Source organism: Biomphalaria glabrata, chromosome 2 (assembly GCF_947242115.1).
Source record: "Biomphalaria glabrata chromosome 2, xgBioGlab47.1, whole genome shotgun sequence".
Classification (NCBI taxonomy): Eukaryota; Metazoa; Mollusca; class Gastropoda; family Planorbidae; genus Biomphalaria; species Biomphalaria glabrata.
In genome coordinates, this window is record NC_074712.1 from 42,292,775 (window position 1) to 42,314,640 (window position 21,866).

Genomic DNA, 21,866 nt, shown 5'->3' on the forward strand with positions numbered 1-21,866 from the left:
GATTCATGTTTTGTCAGGTACAATAAATACTTGTGTAAAATTTCAACCTGATTCGAAAATGGGTGTGTGGGAAGTAACCTGTACAAACTTTTGACCAGACAGAGTTGATATAAGCTTGGTAAAAAAAAATAATCGTTGTTGTTACATAAATGTCGTAAAACATTAACTGATAGATAGTGAAGGTCTATATTTCATGATCTGATAGATAGTGAAGGTCTATATTTCATGATCTGATAGATAGTGAAGGTCTATATTTCATGATCTGATAGATAGTGAAGGTCTATATTTCATGATCTGATAGATAGTGAAGGTCTATATTTCATGATCTGATAGATAGTGAAGGTCTATATTTCATGATCTGATAGATAGTGAAGGTCTATATTTCATGATCTGATAGATAGTGAAGGTCTATATTTCATGATCTGATAGATAGTGAAGGTCTATATTTCATGATCTGATAGATAGTGAAGGTCTATATTTCATGATCTGATAGATAGTGAAGGTCTATATTTCATGATCTTGTACAAAGATTGACACTTTTCAGATCTGTGAGAGGTAAAACCATCAGAAGAGCTTTGCTGAACTGGTGCGGACGTGATAGAGCCTGGATATGATGCCATGGAAAGCCAATCAGATCGCTGTCTTTTGTTATTTGTTATCAATGTGAGGAGCGAAACACATCGCACCTCATTATTTAAACAATCGTCATTCTCGAGCTGGTTTCTTTTTTAACTGGATAGTGTTTCGATCGACTACGCATTTTGTCAAGAGTGTGGGATTTAACAAGTAGGCCGAAAAAAAAAGAAAAACAATCAAATTAGAAAAAAACTGATATTGATATTTGATATTGATAAAAGGGAGCGCACTGTTTAATTTCTACCATATTTATCTAAGTGCAAGTTTTATCTCCCCTTTTAAATATATTACAAAATTAATTACCACTAATTGATTTACTTCAAGTTTTTTTTATTGATTCATGTGTTGCTATTGTCAGTAAATAATTGTGTACAATTGAAGCTTGATCATAGAATGGCAAGTGGGGAAAAAAGGGTAAAAGAATCAACCCAGACAGACAGACGGAGTGTGTTAATATAAGCTTTGTAAAAATGTGTCAACTTTAACGAATCCGTTAGTGTTGCAGCTCAATTTAGAAACCATAATTATTTATCTTATCTTATGAAATGCAGACGTTTCTTCAAAAAAGAAGTTTACGTCCTACGCGTCTTCCTAGATCAGTCTAGTCATGCATGTTAATCAATTACTTAAATTCATTGGTGTTCCTGGCTGACTCAGGCAACCCATTCCTATATTGTCGTACATCAAGTCTCCAACAAGAACGCCACAATAGTTGTGTTTGTTTGGAACTTAAACATGAAATAAAAACAACATCATAGTTTAGAAGCAATCCATTTATTATTCAGCAATACATTTGTATGCATGAAAAGAATAGCCTTCTGAAAGTCGTGAGCTCAGAAATGGTCTAAATTAGCTTGAAAACAAAAATGTGCCAACTAAAAAATAATCAAAATCGATGAATGCTGAAGTGAAATAGTTTTTGTAATGGCCATTTTTTTTTTTCATTGAGTGATTGAAAAGAGTTTACTGTTTGGGACTTTGGCTCTAATTCAGATTGTTTTCTTTTTTATGGTAGAGCAGTAGCGTAGCTAGGGATATGAGGGGCCTCTGCATTTTGACATTTAACATCATGAGTAATCATGACATGAGATAATGTACTTCATATGTCTCAATTCCAATAGATACAGTATATAAGTAAAATAAGCTAAAATAATCATTAGGACTCTTTAATGGAAGAATACCATGGCTTATTGGCGAGATAATATAGAAATGGTAACTCTCAATTCATATTGCCTCAAATGATTAAAATTTTACTGAAACTGAATTAAGCCACAAAATTGATGCCTCATTTTTTTTTTATTAGGTTAAAAAAAAGAATTAATAAAAAAAATATTTAGGGCAGATAATAATTAAATAAAATTTGGCTTATTTACATAAATAAAAAAAAAAAATCGTTATTTTTTATACTGAGTCACATATTTTTGTATGCATGATAATTTTGGTAAATGTTAGAAATATAAGATATTTTATGTATTTGTAAATACGTGTGTAATTGAAATACAAGCTAGAGTGTTTGTTTGTCTGTGTGTGTGTGTGTGTGTCTGCATGCGAGTGTAGTTGTTGAGAAAGTGTATATGAATGTTTTAGTTTCTTGAACTGGTGCTCAAAGTCCTGATTGGCGTCCACATGGCACTACCGAATGGGTCATGGCCATGGCCTGCCTCTGTTTCGCTGAGCATGGGGGCTGTGGGCTGGGTTTGGTAGTAGCCTCTGGTGTAGGATGGGATGTACCTGTTCTCAGGTGTACAGGTGGGCAGTTCTGGAGCTCTGCTGCCACTGCCGGTTCTATCCGCAGAATCGTACTCTCGGAGAATCCTATTGGTTCAGACAGTTTGATATAAACATTAAAGTGTATAAGAGAAGGAGAGAGAGAGAGAGAAAGAAAAGATAAACAGAGAGTGAGAGAGAGAGAGAGAAAAAGAAAAAGAGAGAGAGAAAAAGAGAAAGAGAGAGACAGAGAGAAAGAAAAGAGAGAGAGAAAAAAAAAGAAAAAGAGAAAGAAAAAGAGAAAGAAACAAGTTTTCTCAATTCTACTAAAGTAATTTTCTAGAGATCAAATGAGTTGTTGTTTTTTTTTGTTGAGTTTTTTTTTTTTTTTAAATGTCAAAACAATAAATATTATTTAGATGAAAATATTTTGTTTATAATTAGTGAGTCTAAATGGATTATACATTTTAACAACAATGTAAATATTTATAAATCGTATTAGAAAATTATATTTGATTACTTTTCGTTTATTCTTCAAGTATTCTGTTTAAGCTTGGATTTTTAAAAAAAATATTTTGATTAAAAGTAATCTATTTACTATTTCCGGGACGCCCTCGGCAGGCGACCTGATTACATTGTGACATTATTTTAAATTACATATTCTTTTATCAGTTTATATTATTTCTAAGCATGCACCTAATAAGTTTATAATCGTCAGTCACATACCTAAAAAACTCCCCATCTTCACTCTGCAGAATGACAATTCCTGGTTCTATTTCTAGGGCGTACAACGGCTTGACAGTTTGGCTGGACAGAATCGTTCGTGAAGGTAGAAGCTTCTGCTCAGTCTCTCCGCTAATGTTTAAACAAATAAATACAGTCGTGTCACTTTAATACGTTTGTCATTATTTATGTGAATATCTAAGAAAACATGTGGACATCATGAAGCAACTTTATGCCACTGTTTCATTTACCTGCAAGGCCATGTCCACAGCCAGTAGAGTAGAAACATGAACAACGCCGAGATCACAAACGCTAAGAAAAGATTGCCGAAGCTGAAGGTGCCAATTCTGAAACTGGAAGTGAAATGTAATTTTGTTAGCAACAGTATACATTTTTCAATTAAAAGATAAAACAAAACAAATTATTTAATGTATAAATATAACGACATATTTAAGCAGGACGTCTGGACACTTTTACTCCAATGGACTGGTGTACTTTCTAATCAATATATTGCATCTTTTGATGTTACGTAACAATAGGTTAATTAAGAAATTAAGAATCTTAAAAAAAATAACTTATCATTGTTTAGACTGTTAAAGGAAAATCTCAACATTTTATTGGCAGTATGGACGCTATGTTCTAGAGCAGCGGTTCTCAACCTTTTAAGCTCGGCGACCCTTTTTACAACCACACACTCTTCCGCGACCCCCACCCATTTATCGATGGTCTTAGGCGACCCCTGGTAAATCGTTAATCGACCCCCAAAGGGGTCGCGACCCACAGGTTGAGAACCCCTGTTCTAGAGTATTCTACACTCTACATTGTAAAACACAACATTGATGCAGATAATAATAGAACATCCCAGAACAAGAAAAAATATTAAAATATTTATAGAAAAAAGAAAAGTCAATGGATAAGATTTTAAGGTTCAGCAAACTGAAGTACCAATTTATAAAGTGAGCAAACAGAGCGTCATTTGTCCGCTTAGAGAAGCTCTGTATCATTTATCCGCTTAGAGAAGCTCTGTAACGATCTTCATCTATGTAGTTATAGTTTTAGCATGGGACAGAAAGCATCGTAGGTTGATTACATTGCCGTCAAAGCACAAATTGTCAACGCCTTTTTTTATTTAGCGTTACGTCAAAAAGATGGTGAAAAAAGACGAAGGGCGTCGAGCCCCTGCTGACATCACTCCTTCTGAATCTACGGACTGGAAAGCAATACCATATCATTGTAGCAGTAGTGATGACAGACATACGTGTGTTTGTCTACTGTCTGCTCTTTATGAACTATAAGAGGGGAATGGGACAGGCTGGACTTATAGAGAGATGATTCTAGCATAATTAATTGAAGTATTTGATTGTGGATATTGTTTTTAGTAATATTAGGAACATGTACACCTAGGATCTATATAAAGGCTTGTAGTTTATGAATAAAATTTGTTTCTCTTAGTTGCTGAACAAAGAGTACGAGTTTGTTCATGAGGCAGTCATGTGGTGAGAGGGTGAATGAAAGAAACTGTATGAAAACATGACTGATACAATTTGAGCACTGGTAAAGTATTACATCTCCCCAAAGAAATAATAAAGGTAGTTCATTATAGGTAACTTGTTTAGAGACCTGACCAAGCCACTTACTCTTCCATGTCCATGTTGAATGAATCTGTGCTTACTGATATGTTTTAAAAAGAATGTTGAATGTACAGTTAATCCTGCACCTAAAAATACATTAACAATACACACTCAATGACCAAAAGACACATATCAGATACACATACACATTAAATAAAACAGTTAACAAGTTACTGATCAAAATAGAGAGAGGGGAAGCGCAGGGTGCTGTAATGTTAAAGGTATAGCATATAAAAAATATATAAGCTGAGTTATAAATTACAGCTTACACGTTAAGTAATATGTTACATGTTAATTTACAAGTTAAGTTGTAACAAATTAACAAGTTAAGCTAAAAGTTAAATTATAAGTTACACGTAAAGTAAAAGTAAAGTTAGGTTACAATTTAAGTTATAACTTACAAGTTTATTTTTAAGGTAAGTTATAAGTTACAGAGTAACAATTTATACATCGAAAGTTAAGTTATAAGTTACAAGTTTTAAGTTTACAAATAAAGCTATAAGTTAGGTTATATTTTACAAGTTAGGTTGTAAGTTACGTTTTAAATTACAAGATACGTTAAAAGATTCAAGTTTAGGCTTTGGTTTGTGCTATACGTTATAAGATACATGTTTAGGTTTAGGCAGTGGCGTAGCTATGGTGGGGGGGGGGGGGGGGAAGGGGCCAAATTTGAAAATCCTTCCGGGCCTCCACTTTAGGGGTTCCCCAAACGAGTGTCCGAAATTTTCACATTAAATATTACGCCATTATCTCTTGTCATGATGTCGAACGTCAAAATGCAGGGCCCCTAAAGAGGTCAAGCCCCCAGGTCCCCCAATCCCTAGCTAGGCCACTGGGTTTAGGTCTGTGTTTCAAGTTATAAAATACAAGTTCCACGTTGCGGCTAAACAAAATATTCACTAACACACCACAAGCATCACACTCGTTATATTAATCTTATGTACTCACTAATGTACTCACTAATGTACTCACTAATGTACTCACTAATGTACTCATTAATGTGCTCATTAATATACTTATTAATATACTCATTAATGTACTCATTAATATACTCACTAATGTACTCACTAGTATACTCACTATGATGTACTCATTAATGTACTCACTAATGTACTCACTAATGTACTCATTAATGTACTCACTAATGAACTCACTAATGTTCTCATTAATGTACTCACTAATCCACAAATACGATCACTTTATTTAGGGTTGTTCCATCCCACATCCCCAATGCAACCCAAAACTTCACACATTTACAATGCACTCCCCACTCCATGAACTATTTTACCCACAGAGTCTCTCCAATATCATGAACAGAACAAGGAACATCCTTTGAATGAAGACAAAACTAACGCACGTTCACCCTAACCCTCTGACTTCCACCAGAATATCTAGCAACAGGATTCAAAAGATTTATTGATATATTGATATGAGTAATTGATAACATTGAATGGATAATTAGCCTACTAACAAATTAATAAACTAATTAGACACATACTATTTTGATGTGGTAGTCCATGTTAGATCGGCTCACACTACACAGATATAAACTTACAACTTTTCATAACGCCGTCTGGATATTGACTAAAGTGTCAACAGCTGTACCTCACTGATTGTACACATACGTGCACGCACTAGCACGCACGTCTAGCCTACACACCTAGTTCTGGACGTCTAAAACAAATGAAGTTTAATTTTGTGAAAAGATAATGAGGTGAAAAGAGTAAATATGAAATAATTTTTTTTCTTAACTTTTTTATATTCATCATTTTAATAAAATTATAGTTCAACCTATAGACCTGTGTAAGGGTTAAACCTACTGACTTATACGAAAAAATTTCACTCTTTGTGCTATGTTTGCATTTTTATAATGGACGCATTTATTTTTGGTCAATAATAAAGTCTAAAAAAGGAGGCCGGCGTCTGAAGATTTGTTATGTAAGAAAGCACAAAAATATTGAAATGAAATTACAGGCGCAGAGTTTTCTTGACTTCATGGATTCTACTTTCGAGGAATAGCTGTACCTTAGTTTTCAAAAAAATATGAAAAAAATACTCCGCGCTTTTTTTAGCAACACGGGTTATATTATAGTTACATCACCACCATCATAGTTACATCACCACCATCATAGTTACATCCCCATCATCATAGTTACACCACCACCATCATAGTTATAACACCACCATCATAGTTGCATCACCACCATCATAGTTACATCACCATCATCATAATTATTTCACCACCATCATCATAATTATTTCACCACCATCATAGTTACATCACCATCATCATAATTATTTCACCACTATCATAGTTACATCACCATCATCATACTTATTTCACCACCATCATAGTTACATCACCATCATCATAATTATTTCACCACCATCATAGTTACATCACCATCATCATACTTATTTCACCACCATCATAGTTACATCACCATCATCATAATTATTTCACCACCATCATAGTTACATCACCATCATCATACTTATTTCACCACCATCATAGTTACATCACCATCATCATAATTATTTCACCACCATCATAGTTACACCACCACCATCATAGTTATAACACCACCATCATAGTTGCATCACCACCATCATAGTTACATCACCATCATCATAATTATTTCACCACCATCATCATAATTATTTCACCACCATCATAGTTACATCACCATCATCATAATTATTTCACCACCATCATAGTTACATCACCATCATCATACTTATTTCACCACCATCATAGTTACATCACCATCATCATAATTATTTCACCACCATCATAGTTACATCACCATCATCATAATTATTTCACCACCATCATAGTTACATCACCACCATCATAGTTATATGTCCAGTATTGGGAAAAACTGAGCACGTCATCGTAGCGCATCCAGAAGTCGAAACTTTTCCTATCCTTTAAATCATTTAAAGCGATACTGAAAAGAAAGATGTGATTTGGGAAAATGATTATTATTAAATAATTATAATAATAAAGCTTGTCTTCGAGTCCGAATATTAATGAGGAATGCAGTATTTCCCGTGGCTACACAGCCCCAGCTTCGACCTACACACTTTGCCACATCCGCTACAGACATAACCATTGTCCGCCGGTAGTCGATTTAAATATTTTTTTTCGCCATCTACGTCTGTCCTTGCCAATGTATTTTCTTCTGGCCTCAAATGTATATTCTGCGGCCTTTGTTAGTGATCCTCCAGCTGATTCGTTCCGAAGCTGCATGCAGCCAAGTGCTCTCTTCTATGTCAGTTCAAGCAAGTTGGCCGAATAATAAAAAATGTTTTGTAAAATGCGAATTTTCTTGTTATGTTTCTCTACTGTGTTTGGGGGGAATGGGGGGTATTGAATCTGGTTAAGATTTGTTACAGAGGGGGAGGGGGATTTAAAAAGTGATATTTGGCTTTACGTAATATCCCAACTTTCCCTTCAATAAAAAAGTATTAAATAAAGGGGAATAAGTACCTTACAACATTTCACACAAATATGAATGTTTCTTAGAGTCGTCTCTCTTCATTTGTATTTATTCGCTGTCCTAGCTACCAAACAAATTATTGTTATTTTAAATTATCGTAATAAAAAGCTTCTATGTATTGATAAAAACGTAATAATAATTAAAAGTTATTATACCACCCAGAGATTTATATATTTTAAACTATTTGTTGACATACTAGTTACATATTAAATTTATGACTTGGACTATATTTTGTACATGTAAATACGTGATGTTATCATTGTTTACAACGTTGTGCCTAGGCAATAGGAATAAGAACTGTGTTGTTTAAATTTGAAGTCTACTTCAGTACTTGGATCTATATTAGATCTGCTTTAGAATGTTTAGTCCTATTATTGAAGGCCAATGAAGGAAGAATATAGTTACATATATTTTACATATCTGTACGAATTTGACATTAAATCTAGACTACTAGAAAAAATACTAGATTTAACTAGATTATAGATGTTGAGGAAACTAACAATAACTATAACATGTCGTCGAATGATGTGATAAAAAGTGTAGCGAAAAGACTGTAAGTAGACTTGTGTGACTTGACGTTAAAGTCAAGTTAAAGTAGATTTTATTATATTTTATATATTTATTAAAATTAAATAATTAGAGTCTCAGTCTAGATCTAGACTTTTTAGTTCGCTCCAATTAATTTATTGTAGAAAATGTATTAAAAGTATATTTATTTCTATGAATTTAAAATGTAGATTTATATAACTGATAATTTGATTAGATTTAGTAAAATTATTTAGAGTAACCTTGGTTAGGCCAATAATAGAATATGCATCCTCCGTTTGGGACCCCTCAACTCAAGAAAACATTTAAAAACTGGAACAGACACAAAATAGAGCAGTGAGATTCATAACAAACGAATATTCACATTTGACTAGAGTAACACCTTTAGTAAAATCACTAAATTTAGAAAGCCTTCAGGACAGAAGGCTCAAAAGTAAAGTAGCAATCATACATAAAACACTGAACCATAATCTTCAAATACAAAAACAAAATTTAATAAAATACTCTGAAAGACACAAAGATAAAGGCACATTCCTCGTCCCATATGCTAGGACAAATTTGTACAAACACTCCTTCTTCCCTAGTGCTATTAGAGCATGGAATGGGTTGCCTGAGCTAGCCAGGAAAACCAGTGACTTGGCTGAATTTAAGTCATTGGTTAATATGCATGACTAAATGCATGACGTGTAGGACGTAATCATCTTCTTTTTTAAAGTAATGTCTGTATTATATAAGAAATCACTAAACTTAGTCTTAGAAACACTTTAGTAGGTGTAGTACATAAAACACTGAACCAGAGCTTACAAATAGAGAAACAAAACATAATGAAATACTCAGAAAGACGTAATGATAGAGGCACATTTCTTATTCCATATGCTAGAACAAATTTGTACAAGTGCTCCTTCTTCCCTAGTGCCATTAGAGAATGGAATGGGTTGCCTGAATCAGTCAGGAAAACCAACCACTTAGCAGAGTTAATTAAAGTCATTGATTAACATGCATGACTAGATTGACACATGACACGTGTAGGATGTGATTATCTTCTTTTTTGAAATAACATCTGTAACAAATTAGATATGAAGATAAGATAAAGTATACCATTATATTCTCATCTGTGCATTGAAAGGATTTTTGTAGCATTTTCATTCATTAGAAACAAATTTTCCAGACCTATATAAAAATGGAAAAACAAAATCAGAAAAGTATATTCTTAATCAATATCAGACCTATCAGTTGATTATTTAATTAAAACGTCAACATCTTGTCTGTGTGTATTTATTCTTCATGTTTAATAGATAACCATTCATATAATACTTGCTATAAATAAGTAGTACAATGAGTCACATTGACACACATCTTTTTAATGAGTTACATCATTGTGAGCATTGCCATTACTTTGCTTTTCATAAATCTTCAATGTTGGTTGAAAAGAAATTGATTAATAGAAAAGGTATAATAGTTTCAGATTTAAATGTAAATTAATATTTAGGGTTGGGCCAAATGTTAAATGTAATAAAAATTTACTATGCCAGAAGCTTATAGAAAACAAGAAATTAAAAGTTAATATATTTATTTTCTAATATTTTGCAGTTTTTAATTATTGATAAATGCATTTAATGTTTAGCGTTAAAATATTAATACTGCTGGGGTTTAGAATGATATTTTTAAAAAGAAAATTGGCTTAAAATGCACCTTACAAGAATTTTTTCCTTTTTCTTTTAAGAAAATATTACTTTGAAATTCAAAGATTAGAAGATGGATTTGATTTATCAGATGTACATCAACCACTATTAGATCATCCACCTTTAAAAGTGGTAAGAATTCACAATAATTTACAGAATTAATTCATTTTAAGAGAATATTAATTTAGTTATAAACTTTTTTGTTTTTTATGTATAAAGGATTTTTGCTATAAAAACATCAATTCATCCATCATTACTACCAACATTGTTTATTGGCCTTGAAAAGTTTTTTAAATATACATTTATTGTCAATTCTTCTTTTATATAGCTGCAATCATGAAATATGTATTAAATGTTGAAAACCCTGTTAGTGTTGATTTTGTCCCAGCTAAAAACTATAAAAAGTTGATTCTTTATTGTACATATAATTGACAAAAAAGTTAACTTCATTTACATGACATGTTGATCTGAAGGTTGGGCTTCACATACATATTTTTATCCTGACACTGCCTCACTTACTCATAACAAAATGTCAATATTAAGAAACCCTTTTGTTTTGTTTTTTAAATTTAGCAACATACTTTAAAATTCAGGTAATTCGATTCATATAGAACATAAAAATAAAAAAATATGATTGTACTTTTATTTATATCTCAATGATGGTAAATGATATAACTGTGTCTGTCTGTGCAATACACTTTAGTTTAAACAACCCCTGAATTAAAAACCCAAATGATATTCAGAAAGTATATTGTAAGGTTTCACACTAAATTTGAAAAAGCCATAACGTTATTTTAAAAGTAATATCTTGCTAAACAATCATTGCATAATATAGAGCATCATTATATATAATAGACTGTAGCACATAACCTTAATCTTTTTTTTTTTTCAAAATTTAGTTTACATAATTATCTCAATCCTAAATATCTCTATAATGTAGCACAAAAAAGAAAAAAAAGACTTATATACAAAATACAAACATTTGTACCTTAGGCATAATTAAACTTTTGTTATTTAATTCGTTTGGAGGTGGAAGTGATACTATCTTATCAAATTTCCATTTAGAAACTTTGGTTATTGTTTAATTTACATCAAATATCCCCAAGAAGATCAATTGATTAATTATTTTCTGACATTAACTATTTTGCTATAGTAGAGGCCAGCTTCATCATGGAAAATCTAAAAAAAAAATTTCTTCTGTAAAATAAAAATGATTAAATTTGTGCTTATTAAAATATTTCTGAAGAGATATTGTGTATGTATGTAACGAATTCACATACTAGGGCCTACATTATAAATATTTACTCTTAGGTTGGATGGTCATCAAAATATAATATGGTAAGATTAAGAATACTTGTTGTCATGACAACCTGACAATCTTTAAAAATATATATTTGTGTTTGGTTGTATTACTGTAAACATTTGAAATCGGCATGACTACAACATCAGCGTTGAGTGCTTCACAAACAAATCAAAATTATATATGATATTATTTTCTTTCTTTCTTATTTTTTCACTTTTGTCTATCACATTACATTCAACATTAGCTTCTGTTATTATTTTAAGAAAATCATTAAAATGAATAGTTTAATCCCATTTCAATGAACATCTGTAATTTTTAAGCTAGATCAATAAATAATAATATAAAAAAATTGTAATTATAAGTTTTTAAGTTTCACAATAGTGAAATTATAACTCAAGCATTAATATTTCTAATTTCTAATAGGCCATTACAAACCTACAATATTTAATTCTTTACAATACAATGTTAAATTTGTATTCAATTGTTGGTTTCCATTTTCCATTTGATAATAGTGGAATTTTTTATTGATTTAATTGAAACTACATTAAAACATCTAAATACAGACAAAAATAAGTGTTTAATAAAGTGTGCAGTTATTTTTCAGTACTAAATAATTTGTTATATGTGTGAATGTTTGATTTGTTTTTGTTTACATCAGATCTACTCATACAATTTCTTACATTATTTGAATTATTTGACTAAACTAACACATTATAGTTATATTTATATAAAAATGGTGTAAAGCTAAAAAAAATTGTCACATTTTAGGTCTGGTTTTATTCCCATCAAGTTTTACTTTCACCTGGCTTTACTTCCATCAGGTTTTAATAAGAAGATAAAATTGAACTGGCTGTGATATTACGACCAATAATTCTGCATGACCGAATATGTTATAATTGACTGGGTTTTTTTTATTGAGGCCCCTGATATTCACCAGCTTTCAATAAATCAGGACAGTGCATGTAATTCTTGTCAATAATTGATTTATCATAGAGAAGTAAGGTATTTTTATATTGTATTTTTGTTATTGAAATTCACAGAAGCGAAACGTAGACACAATAAAATAACAATCTCATAGCTCTAGACCTACAAGGTGTTTTTGTTTCTCTTTCCTCTCAAGTTTTAGTTCCGTTTCTCATTGAAACAAATTGTGTAGCTCGAGTCAAATATCTCAAGATAGTCTGCATTAGAACTTGAATTGGATGGCAGGGGTGTATAGGAACATGGAGGAATCTCAAGGGCTTGGCCTCTGGCCTCACTGGGAAGTGACTTTCTAGTCGATGGAAGACCTCCAAACAAACAATCATTCTGGGCCTATGGGTAAAATCCTTCCCTTACATCAAGGATCATAAAAGAGCTTAAACTCAACCCTTATGGACACTTTACAAAGGGCTGTAAAGCAGTACGTCAGCAAAAAGAAAAAGACAACAGACTTTGACCTAAAAATAAACAACAAGTTAATGAGTGAATCATGCCGCTGTGGTCTTACATGTGGTGTTCAACATTTAAATGTGTGTGTGTGTGTGTGTCTGTCAAGTCTTTGCTCTAAAGAAATGTTTTCGTTTGTTTTAGTTTTTATTACCAAGTTTATATCAAGTCACTCCGTCTGTCTGTCTGTCTGGTACAGTTAGTTCTCTCACTTCCTATTCTCAGATTATTCATTATCTCTTAAAGAAAGATTAATTTTTTTTTAAAATGTTAATTGATAAGTAAAAAGGAAAATAAGTGTGACAGTATTGAGAGATATGATTGAAAAAGTATAGTTTTGTCACTTTTATATATGCCCTTTTTTGAAGTAGCCCCTATATCTTGTATATTCTATTGTTTATAGTTGTTTTTTTCGTTCTTACTCTCTAAAGAGTCAGAAATTAATTAACAGGCTCATGTAAAAAAAAATCATCACTTTCATTTAGTAATACTGTAACGTAGCACTATTTTTAAGTCCATTCAATTATAACTACGTGTATGAATGATAAGGTCTTATCGTCAACACAATTTAAACAGGCACATCTATCATTTTCTTTTGTTATCGCGCGCGACAGCTTAAATTACCTCCCCTCCCTTTGTATAATTATGGGCCTATATAATTTTACTATTAAGTATTCTTCCTCTTTAAGAGCCTATTGTAACAAAGTGCAAGTTTCAAAAAAGTTTTTTTTTAAATACCACTGATATGCTCCATTTAGGAAGTTGATTGTTGCCAGTTGTGTTTATTTGAGAGCTCATTGACAGAAAGTGCACTTTTTGTGATCTATTTAAGTGGCCACTAAATCACTTCAGAGAACGCAATATCAGAAGCTAAAATGTCCTATAGGACCAAATCAATTGGCTGCTAAGAGCATGACTGCATATGTTATAATAAATTGTGTGACGGTCGACTGTTCCACGTTAGATAAAGTAATCACTTAATCACTTATCCTTGTTGAGTAGAAGCAGTTCTGGGGGTCGATTTTGTCCGTTTTCAAGGAATCAGGAAGTTGTTATCAGGCTATTTACCTTTTCTGAATTACTTTTTTCTGTAATATTTAGGTGTGTTAATGCATTTTTTTTATTGGGCAGTTAAAAAAAAGGGTGGTAATAAAGTGAAACGAGTCTGACTATATTATTTATAACAGATTTTTTTAAAGTGCGAAGATTTTTAACTCTTATATGTGAGTGCACACACGAACATAAAGATAGCTTTTATAATAAGAATAATCTTTTTTTTTTTTAAAGTTATACTTATATTGTGATGGTATTTCATTCATTGTGATATTCCATGTAAGTTATTTCCCTTCATACTATCTCACTTCTGACACAGAGAAAGTGCTCTTAATATCAGCCGGCCTGTTGTATTTGCATGCGATAAATAGATTTATTGATCGGCAAGGACAACCTTACAGCTATTTTAAAGCTATTAATCGCCCCAGAAAGACGCATTCCTTTATATGTGCTACATATGGTGTCTTATTGAATAGGCTAATGTTCAAACGAAGGAAATTGTTCATTTAATTCCTGTCACAAATACACAACACTTTTTAGTTTTTGAAATGGATTGACCGCACAGCTTCAAGGATGAGAGTTAAAGCTGGTGGTTGAGAAGATGGTCCACCTGGGAAAATAGTAAAAGCCCACAAATAGTTACAAAGTATGTCAGTAAATGTACACAAAGAGTTACAAAGTATGTCAGTAAATGTACACAAAGAGTTACAAAGTAAAAGCTGACAAATAGTTACAAAGTATGTCAGCGAAAGACTACGAAGAGCTATAAAGTATCGAAGATAAAAAAAAATGTCTCTTACATTTTGCTAATCTCAAATTATTTTGGGAATCTTTCCATTGCATTGCACAAAGCAACAAAAAATGAAAAAAAAAACAACACATTTTAAATGTAAAAAGTTTTAGTAGACTTTCAGTCTACGCATCTTAAATATAAATTATCAGAAGTTCGAAAGAAACAGAATCTAGAATAATAACTAATAATAATAATAATAATACAGAGGTACGATGATGTAGAAAAAAATAAACAAGCCGCAAGAAATGTTTGTCCATTCTTCCAGGAGATACGTTTTAAAAACAAAACACGCGCCGGTTTTCACAGAGTTCGTTTTTCTGTCTAGCAGCTTGATTAAACTAAACTTGATTAAACTAAACTTGATTAAACTAAACTTGATTAAACTAAACTTGATTAAACTAAACTTGATTAAACTAAACTTGATTAAACTAAACTTGATTAAACTAAACTTGATTAAACTAAACTTGATTAAACTAAACTTGATTAAACTAAACTTGATTAAACTAAACTTGATTAAACTAAACTTGATTAAACTAAACTTGATTAAACTAAACTTGATTAAACTAAACTTGATTAAACTAAACTTGATTAAACTAAACTTGATTAAACTAAACTTGATTAAACTAAACTTGATTAAACTAAACTTGATTAAACTAAACTTGATTAAACTAAACTTGATTAAACTAAACTTGATTAAACTAAACTTGATTAAACTAAACTTGATTAAACTAAACTTGATTAAACTAAACTCGATTAAACTAAACTCGATTAAACTAAACTTGATTAAACTTAGTTGCATCTCTTAAGTTTTTCTCTAGATTTTTATCTGCCGTATTTCTTGTTCATCAAAAAAAAGCTTTTTTTTTGTGCTTCCGTTTTTAATAAGCATTTTGTGATGATTGGATTCTGAGACAACAACAGCAATGTCTAGTGGTCAATGAAAGGCAAGAATTTCAAGCCGAGTGTCGGATTTTAAAAAATAGTTCTGAAGATGAATTATGCAATAAGTAAAATAGTTTAAAATAGGAGAAACAGAGCGAATCTTGTTTGATAGAGAGTGAATCCTGTAGATACATAGATAATTGTCATTAATATTATGTCAAAACAAATAATGAAGTGTATGGCAAGCTACATGACATCGGCTTGGTTGCACTTAACCGCCATTTCCCCTTTCCTGACACACAAATTATTTATTTGTAATTTGGATGATACAGTGATTGGTGAATTTGAAAAAATAATGCCTCAAATTCTTCAAGTCTTTAATTTCTACAAATTGCCATTTAGTATTATACCAAATTCAGCCCTCGGAAGACAAACATTTAGAATTACTTAATTTATGTTTGTACATTTCGTTAGACTATATGCGAATAAAATTCCCTTTTTTTCATCATTATTATGATAATTTACAGTTGTATTAACTGTAAAGCGTAAAATCGTATTCAAGAAATATAAACTGTTCGAGTCAGTAATGAATGTCTGTCTCTCAACAGCGACCTGCTTTACAGACTGGAGTGCTAAGAGATAAACCCATCAAGCATCATTTTAGTCGTCCAGAAGTACGAGCTCAGCTGACTCATTTGAACGGGGTAAATAATAAGTGTAGAGTAGCAGGGTCAGAAGACTGGGTCCTAAGAGAAGACTGGGTCCTAAGAGAAGACTGGGTCCCAGAGAAGACTGGGTCCTAAGAGAAGACTGGGTCATAAGAGAAAACTGGGTCCTAAGAGAAGACTGGGTCATAAGAGAAAACTGGGTCCTAAGAGAAGACTGGGTCATAAGAGAAAACTGGGTCCTAAGAGAAGACTGGGTCCTCAGAAAAGACTGGGTCCTAAGAGAAGACTGAGTCCTCAGAAAAGACTGGGTCCTAAGAGAAGACTGGGTCATCAGAAAAGACTAGGTTATAAGAGAAGACTGGGTCCTAAGAGAAGACTGGGTCATAAGAGAAGACTAGGTTATAAGAGAAGACTGGGTCCTAAGAGAAGACTGAGTCCTCAGAAAAGACTAGGTTATAAGAGAAGACTAGGTTCTAAGAGAAGACTGGGTCCTAAGAGAAGACTGAGTCCTCAGAAAAGACTAGGTTATAAGAGAAGACTAGGTTCTAAGAGAAGATTGGGTCCTAAGAGAAGACTGGGTCCTAAGAAAAGACTGGGTCCTAAGAGAAGACTGGGTCCTAAGAGAAGACTGAGTCCTCAGAAAAGACTAGGTTATAAGAGAAGACTGGATCCTAAGAGAAGACTGAGTCCTCAGAAAAGACTAGGTTATAAGAGAAGACTAGGTTCTAAGAGAAGACTGGGTCCTCAGAAAAGACTAGGTTATAAGAGAAGACTAGGTCCTAAGAGAAGACTAGGTCCTAAGAGAAAACTGAGTCCTCAGAAAAGACTAGGTCATAAGAAAAGACTGGGTCCTAAGAGAATCCTGGGCGTGTGTGAGTAACCGGCATTGTGTGAGGTCCTGGCCTTCTGTGGGTAATAAGCTTTAGTAATATGAATAGATTTTAATATAAAATGTTGGTGGAGGGGTATTATTTGTATTGTATTAAATACAATTTAGAAATTAATTTTCCCGACTTGGCCGAAAAATGTACATTTTGTATAGTGCTATTTAGAAGCATTCGTTTATCATGTGAAAAATTGAACTCATATTAATATATTTTAGTAGAAAAATAAAATAGGAGCACATGACCGTACACATCTTATTTTCCGTTCACTCGGTGCAGTGTCTGTTATTTCTGATCAATCAGCATACTACGTTGTACTCCCAAGTAGTAGCTATTATCCTGATCTATGTCATTCTACTGATGGCCATTCTCGAACATGGTCTGCTTATGTGATCATAAGTCATTTTATTTCTAATTTTCTAATGGGTTTTCAGTTGAGGGCAACTTTGGGATGTCTCTCCTACTAGACAAGTGCAAAAATAGATCAATTAGCGCTTTTATTTTTTAATAATACCTCTAAGAAAAAAGAAAATGACGTCTCCATTTATTTCTCGAACACACCGTCACCGTGCATCGTTTTAAAAAAAAATCTTTCTGCTTTTTTAGATCGTCTTACAAACATGTGCTTGTGACTAAGTCTACTGGCTTTCACAATATCTCCTATTTGGATGTACGGGGGATGTTCGGGCGAGAATCGTCTATTTTTTGTGTTATTTGAATTAGAAACAAAAAAATGTCTGTTTCATCGTTTGACTACCGAACACGGTTGTATTAGACTGGCCTCTCCCCCCTCCACTCTGTGTCAGTGCTAGGGTGTCCAGAACTGAGGTGAAACACCGGGCATCCAGGGTCGTGGGATCAAAACTAAATAGGTGGGATGACGAATCGGCGTACAATATAAACAAATAAAAAATCAATTTAGAGGCGAAGGCTATCAATTATAAGTGTCTCCAACGAGTAGCCCCTACTTCTTTCTGCTTGTATTCGTAAGACTTCCTGGTAACAGTCGGTAATTTGGAACATGTAATCTTTCGACACTTCTGACATGTTTACGAACCATTCATCATGCCGTTCTTTTCTGCGTTGGCATGTTGTATTGATTGTTTTTTAGCGGCCCCCGAAAGGGGAATAGACGCTATTAGTTTTGTGTGGTCTGTCTGTCCGTTCGTCCGTCCCGTTTAGATCTCGTAAACTAGAAAAGATATTGAAATCCAACATCATGAAATTTTAGACCATTCAAAGTTCTGATGCAACTGCTACTTTTTTTTCGGAAAGCGAAAAATTTAATTTTTAAAATTAACTATGCAGGCAGTTTTTTACTTTTATTTTTAAAGAGAAAAATCTATTTAGTATGCATTTAAGTGAAACATAATTTAAAACAACAATTAATAAGTAGTTTTTCATATTATTGCATGAACTACTGGGCATGTGAACTAAAGGAAGGGGAGAATTTTTTTTTTACGAAAATGTTGGGGTTTTTTTTAGGCTTTGAATAAGAGATTGACCCTTATGACATTAGTTAGGCCAGTTTCACATCGAACTTCTCCTTAACTTTCATCTATCCCTTGGTCTGCTGGACAGTTGGGGCACAACACAAGATCTGTCAACCTTCTTTCTCCATTCTTCTCTGTCATTTCCTTTGATAGGATTTAATTCTGATATTCTTTCTGAAAATATTGAAACCTGCCTTTTTACCTGTTTGGATGGATCACTTCGGGGGCCGATTTTGAGTTTGTGTTTCCACACAAACTGTCTTTGTAACCTTGTTAATTCCGAGTTTGAAAATCACAATTGGATTAACCAGCGTTTCTCAATCTCTCTTTTTTTTTAACCCAATGATCCTTCTGATTAGACCTAGCATTTCTATGGATCCTTCTGGCTAGACCTGACATTTCTATGGATCTTTCTGGCTAGAATTGACATTTCTATGGATCTTTCTGGCTAGACTTGACATTTCTATTGATCTTTCTGGCTAGACTTGACATTTCTATGGATTTTTCTGGCTAGACTTGACATTTCTATGGATCTTTCTGGCTAGACCTGACATTTCTATGGATCTTTCTGGCTAGAATTGACATTTCTATGGATCTTTCTGGCTAGACTTGACATTTCTATTGATCTTTCTGGCTAGACTTGACATTTCTATGGATTTTTCTGGCTAGACTTGACATTTCTATGGATCTTTCTGGCTAGACTTGACATTTCTATGGATCTTTCTGGCTAGACTTGACATTTCTATGGATCTTTCTGGCTAGACTTGACATTTCTAAACTCATCCTCTCTACTATTTCAAATATTTACATACATCACACAGTCAGTTGTTCAAGAAACTTTGACAATCCTTACAAAGTTCACCTCTCATACCAAACTGATCAGCCAGTTAATCTGAGGAGTACGCCTACTCAGGAATTAGAAATGTTTCATGAGACTATGCATGAACTTCTGAACTATTTTATTTTTTATTTTTCGGTGAGCAATAATTCAACTACACAGTTTGAGCATCCACATTTGTTTGTTAAATTATCTATTTCGGAAGGCCAACAGAAGAACGTTCATAATTGTTTGGTTGTATTGTGTCACTCTTTCCCCTCTCTAAAGACCTATTTCATCTTTACTTTGGTTTAGTGTTTACTACATAGCAAAATGTTTGATGCATTTTTTCTTAAAAGAACAACCGACTCGACGTTGACCAGTTACTAGAATTTATTTCTCAGCTGGCGTGCTTATCAGACTAATTGCTGTAGGCCCTATATTCCCATATTTACCCCAAAATGTTGTGTCTTCAAAAAAATCACATCAAAGAGGCGTTGTTATTTTGATTGGGTGAAGGTTTTGTTTGAAGCAAAACTGGAATAGAAGGATGGGGCGATCCCAGAAACTACAATCTGGAAAACAAGTCTGTCTTGATTGGTCGTAGGAAATCGATTTTAGATGTAATTTAGGCATATATATAAAGAGAGATCTGAACCGCACCCACAAAACCTAGCGCTTCGTCTTTTATTATCATCATTATTATTGTAGAAATCAACCAGTTTTCATCCTCTGGTAGTGCTTGGTATGATGTCATATCATAAAATGGGTTGTGACAAATACTTTCAAAGATAAAAAGGCGACATATAGGCGTGGCTCCATACAATTATAGATAGCATGATGCATACTAAATACAAAGAAGCGGTGTGAGCACTCCTCCCCCTCCCCCAACGTACACACGCCCCTAACCTTGAAGCTAGATCCATTATGTTCAGAAAGTTAACAAGTAGGTGTGACTTAGGATTAAAAGATTAGTAGGCCCATTGTTTTCCAAGCCTCACAAATCTGCATTTGCGGTAGACGTGGCTGATTGAGGGAAATTGTTCCTTTAAAATGTTCCCGAGGCTGTTGGAACATAGAGCTCGGGTTGAAACGTAAACAATAGACTTTTGCCTTTGCTCGCGCGTGTGTCTCGATGTGTGTGTTTGTGTCTTCTTAAAATGTCAGGCGGAAGTATTGTGACACACTTGGTCATACTTCACTGATTCAAGCATTTTATTAGCTCTTTTTGTGACCTATTTTTCGTAAGTCAAGATTGGGGATTTTGGTTTGTGTAATTTCTATTTTAGGGTTGACATTGTCATAACATAACAGATCTTTCTTATCTTCTTATCTTATAAATGACAGACGTTACTTCAAAAGAGAAGACAATTACGGCCTAGGCGTATTTATGCGTCGCTTACCGAGACCAATCGACTATAACGATTGGCCTCGATCCTACCCACGTGTCAATCAAGTCATGCGACTTGAAATCTTCACAGTCGTTGATTTTCCTGTATGATTCAGGCAACCCATTTCTTGCTGTAATAGCACAAGGGAAGAAATGTGTCCTGGCGTATGGAATAATATATGTGCCCTTATTATTATATCTGAGTATTTTATTAGGTTGTGTTTTTGTAACTCTATCAAATGTATTGTCCATTACAATGTCAGTGATCAAATATGGCTGAGGGCCTACATAATCTAGTGCTAATCAATCTAAGTAATGTATTTAGATATTGATTTAAAAATAAAAAAGGTTGACATGCATGGAGCTACAATAGCAAGGACACTTCGCAGTATGCACTGACAACGTAGGTTACCAGAAATACTCTTAAGAAGCCCCAAGTCGTTTTCTAAAAAAAATGTTTCGCTTCACTAGTTAAACTAGAATTTAACAAATGAATAATGAGTACCTGTTCGTTTATGATTCTACACTGCCGAGGTTTGATTGCCCGTAATATAATACATCCTGATGAAGGATTTACTGGAAAAATTTTTACGACTGTAGTTTAATCCTAGTTATTTAGTCTATACTTTGGGGATGATGAGCGGTTAAGCGCTTAGCTTCTGAACCGGAGGTCCCGTGTTCGAATCCTGGTGAAGACTGAAATTTTTAATTTCGGGATCTTTGGGCG

The 21,866-nt window shown here is 33.2% G+C and overlaps 2 protein-coding genes across 12 annotated transcripts in view; one reads left to right on the plus strand and one right to left on the minus strand.

Moving 5' to 3' along the window:
- Nucleotides 1-1,394: 1,394 nt before the first annotated feature.
- LOC106068825 (uncharacterized) lies at nucleotides 1,395-6,344 on the minus strand. The gene is made up of 5 exons (XM_013228327.2): nucleotides 6,196-6,344; nucleotides 4,704-4,783; nucleotides 3,318-3,419; nucleotides 3,070-3,198; nucleotides 1,395-2,451 (listed from the first exon to the last, which is right to left on the minus strand). The coding sequence occupies exons 2-5, from the start codon at nucleotides 4,715-4,717 to the stop codon at nucleotides 2,220-2,222; spliced, it is 477 nt and encodes a 158-aa protein (XP_013083781.2). The 5' UTR covers nucleotides 4,718-4,783; nucleotides 6,196-6,344; the 3' UTR covers nucleotides 1,395-2,219.
- A 1,978-nt stretch (nucleotides 6,345-8,322) lies between these two features.
- LOC106068824 (uncharacterized) overlaps nucleotides 8,323-21,866 on the plus strand; it is a 37,451-nt gene continuing 23,907 nt past the window's right edge. For 2 of the 11 annotated variants that reach the window (XM_013228326.2, XM_056020666.1), the window contains exon 1: nucleotides 16,514-16,591. Coding sequence is in view for 9 of the 11 variants with exons in the window: in XM_056020660.1 (XP_055876635.1) it covers nucleotides 8,713-8,753; nucleotides 10,470-10,560; nucleotides 11,740-11,766; nucleotides 16,496-16,591 (255 nt within the window). In the remaining 2 variants the exon portion in view is untranslated. Of the gene's footprint in view, nucleotides 8,754-10,469; nucleotides 10,561-11,739; nucleotides 11,767-16,495; nucleotides 16,592-21,866 lie in introns of those variants that run through there. The other 9 variants (XM_056020660.1, XM_056020663.1, XM_056020659.1 and 6 more) reach the window with 9 other exon arrangements.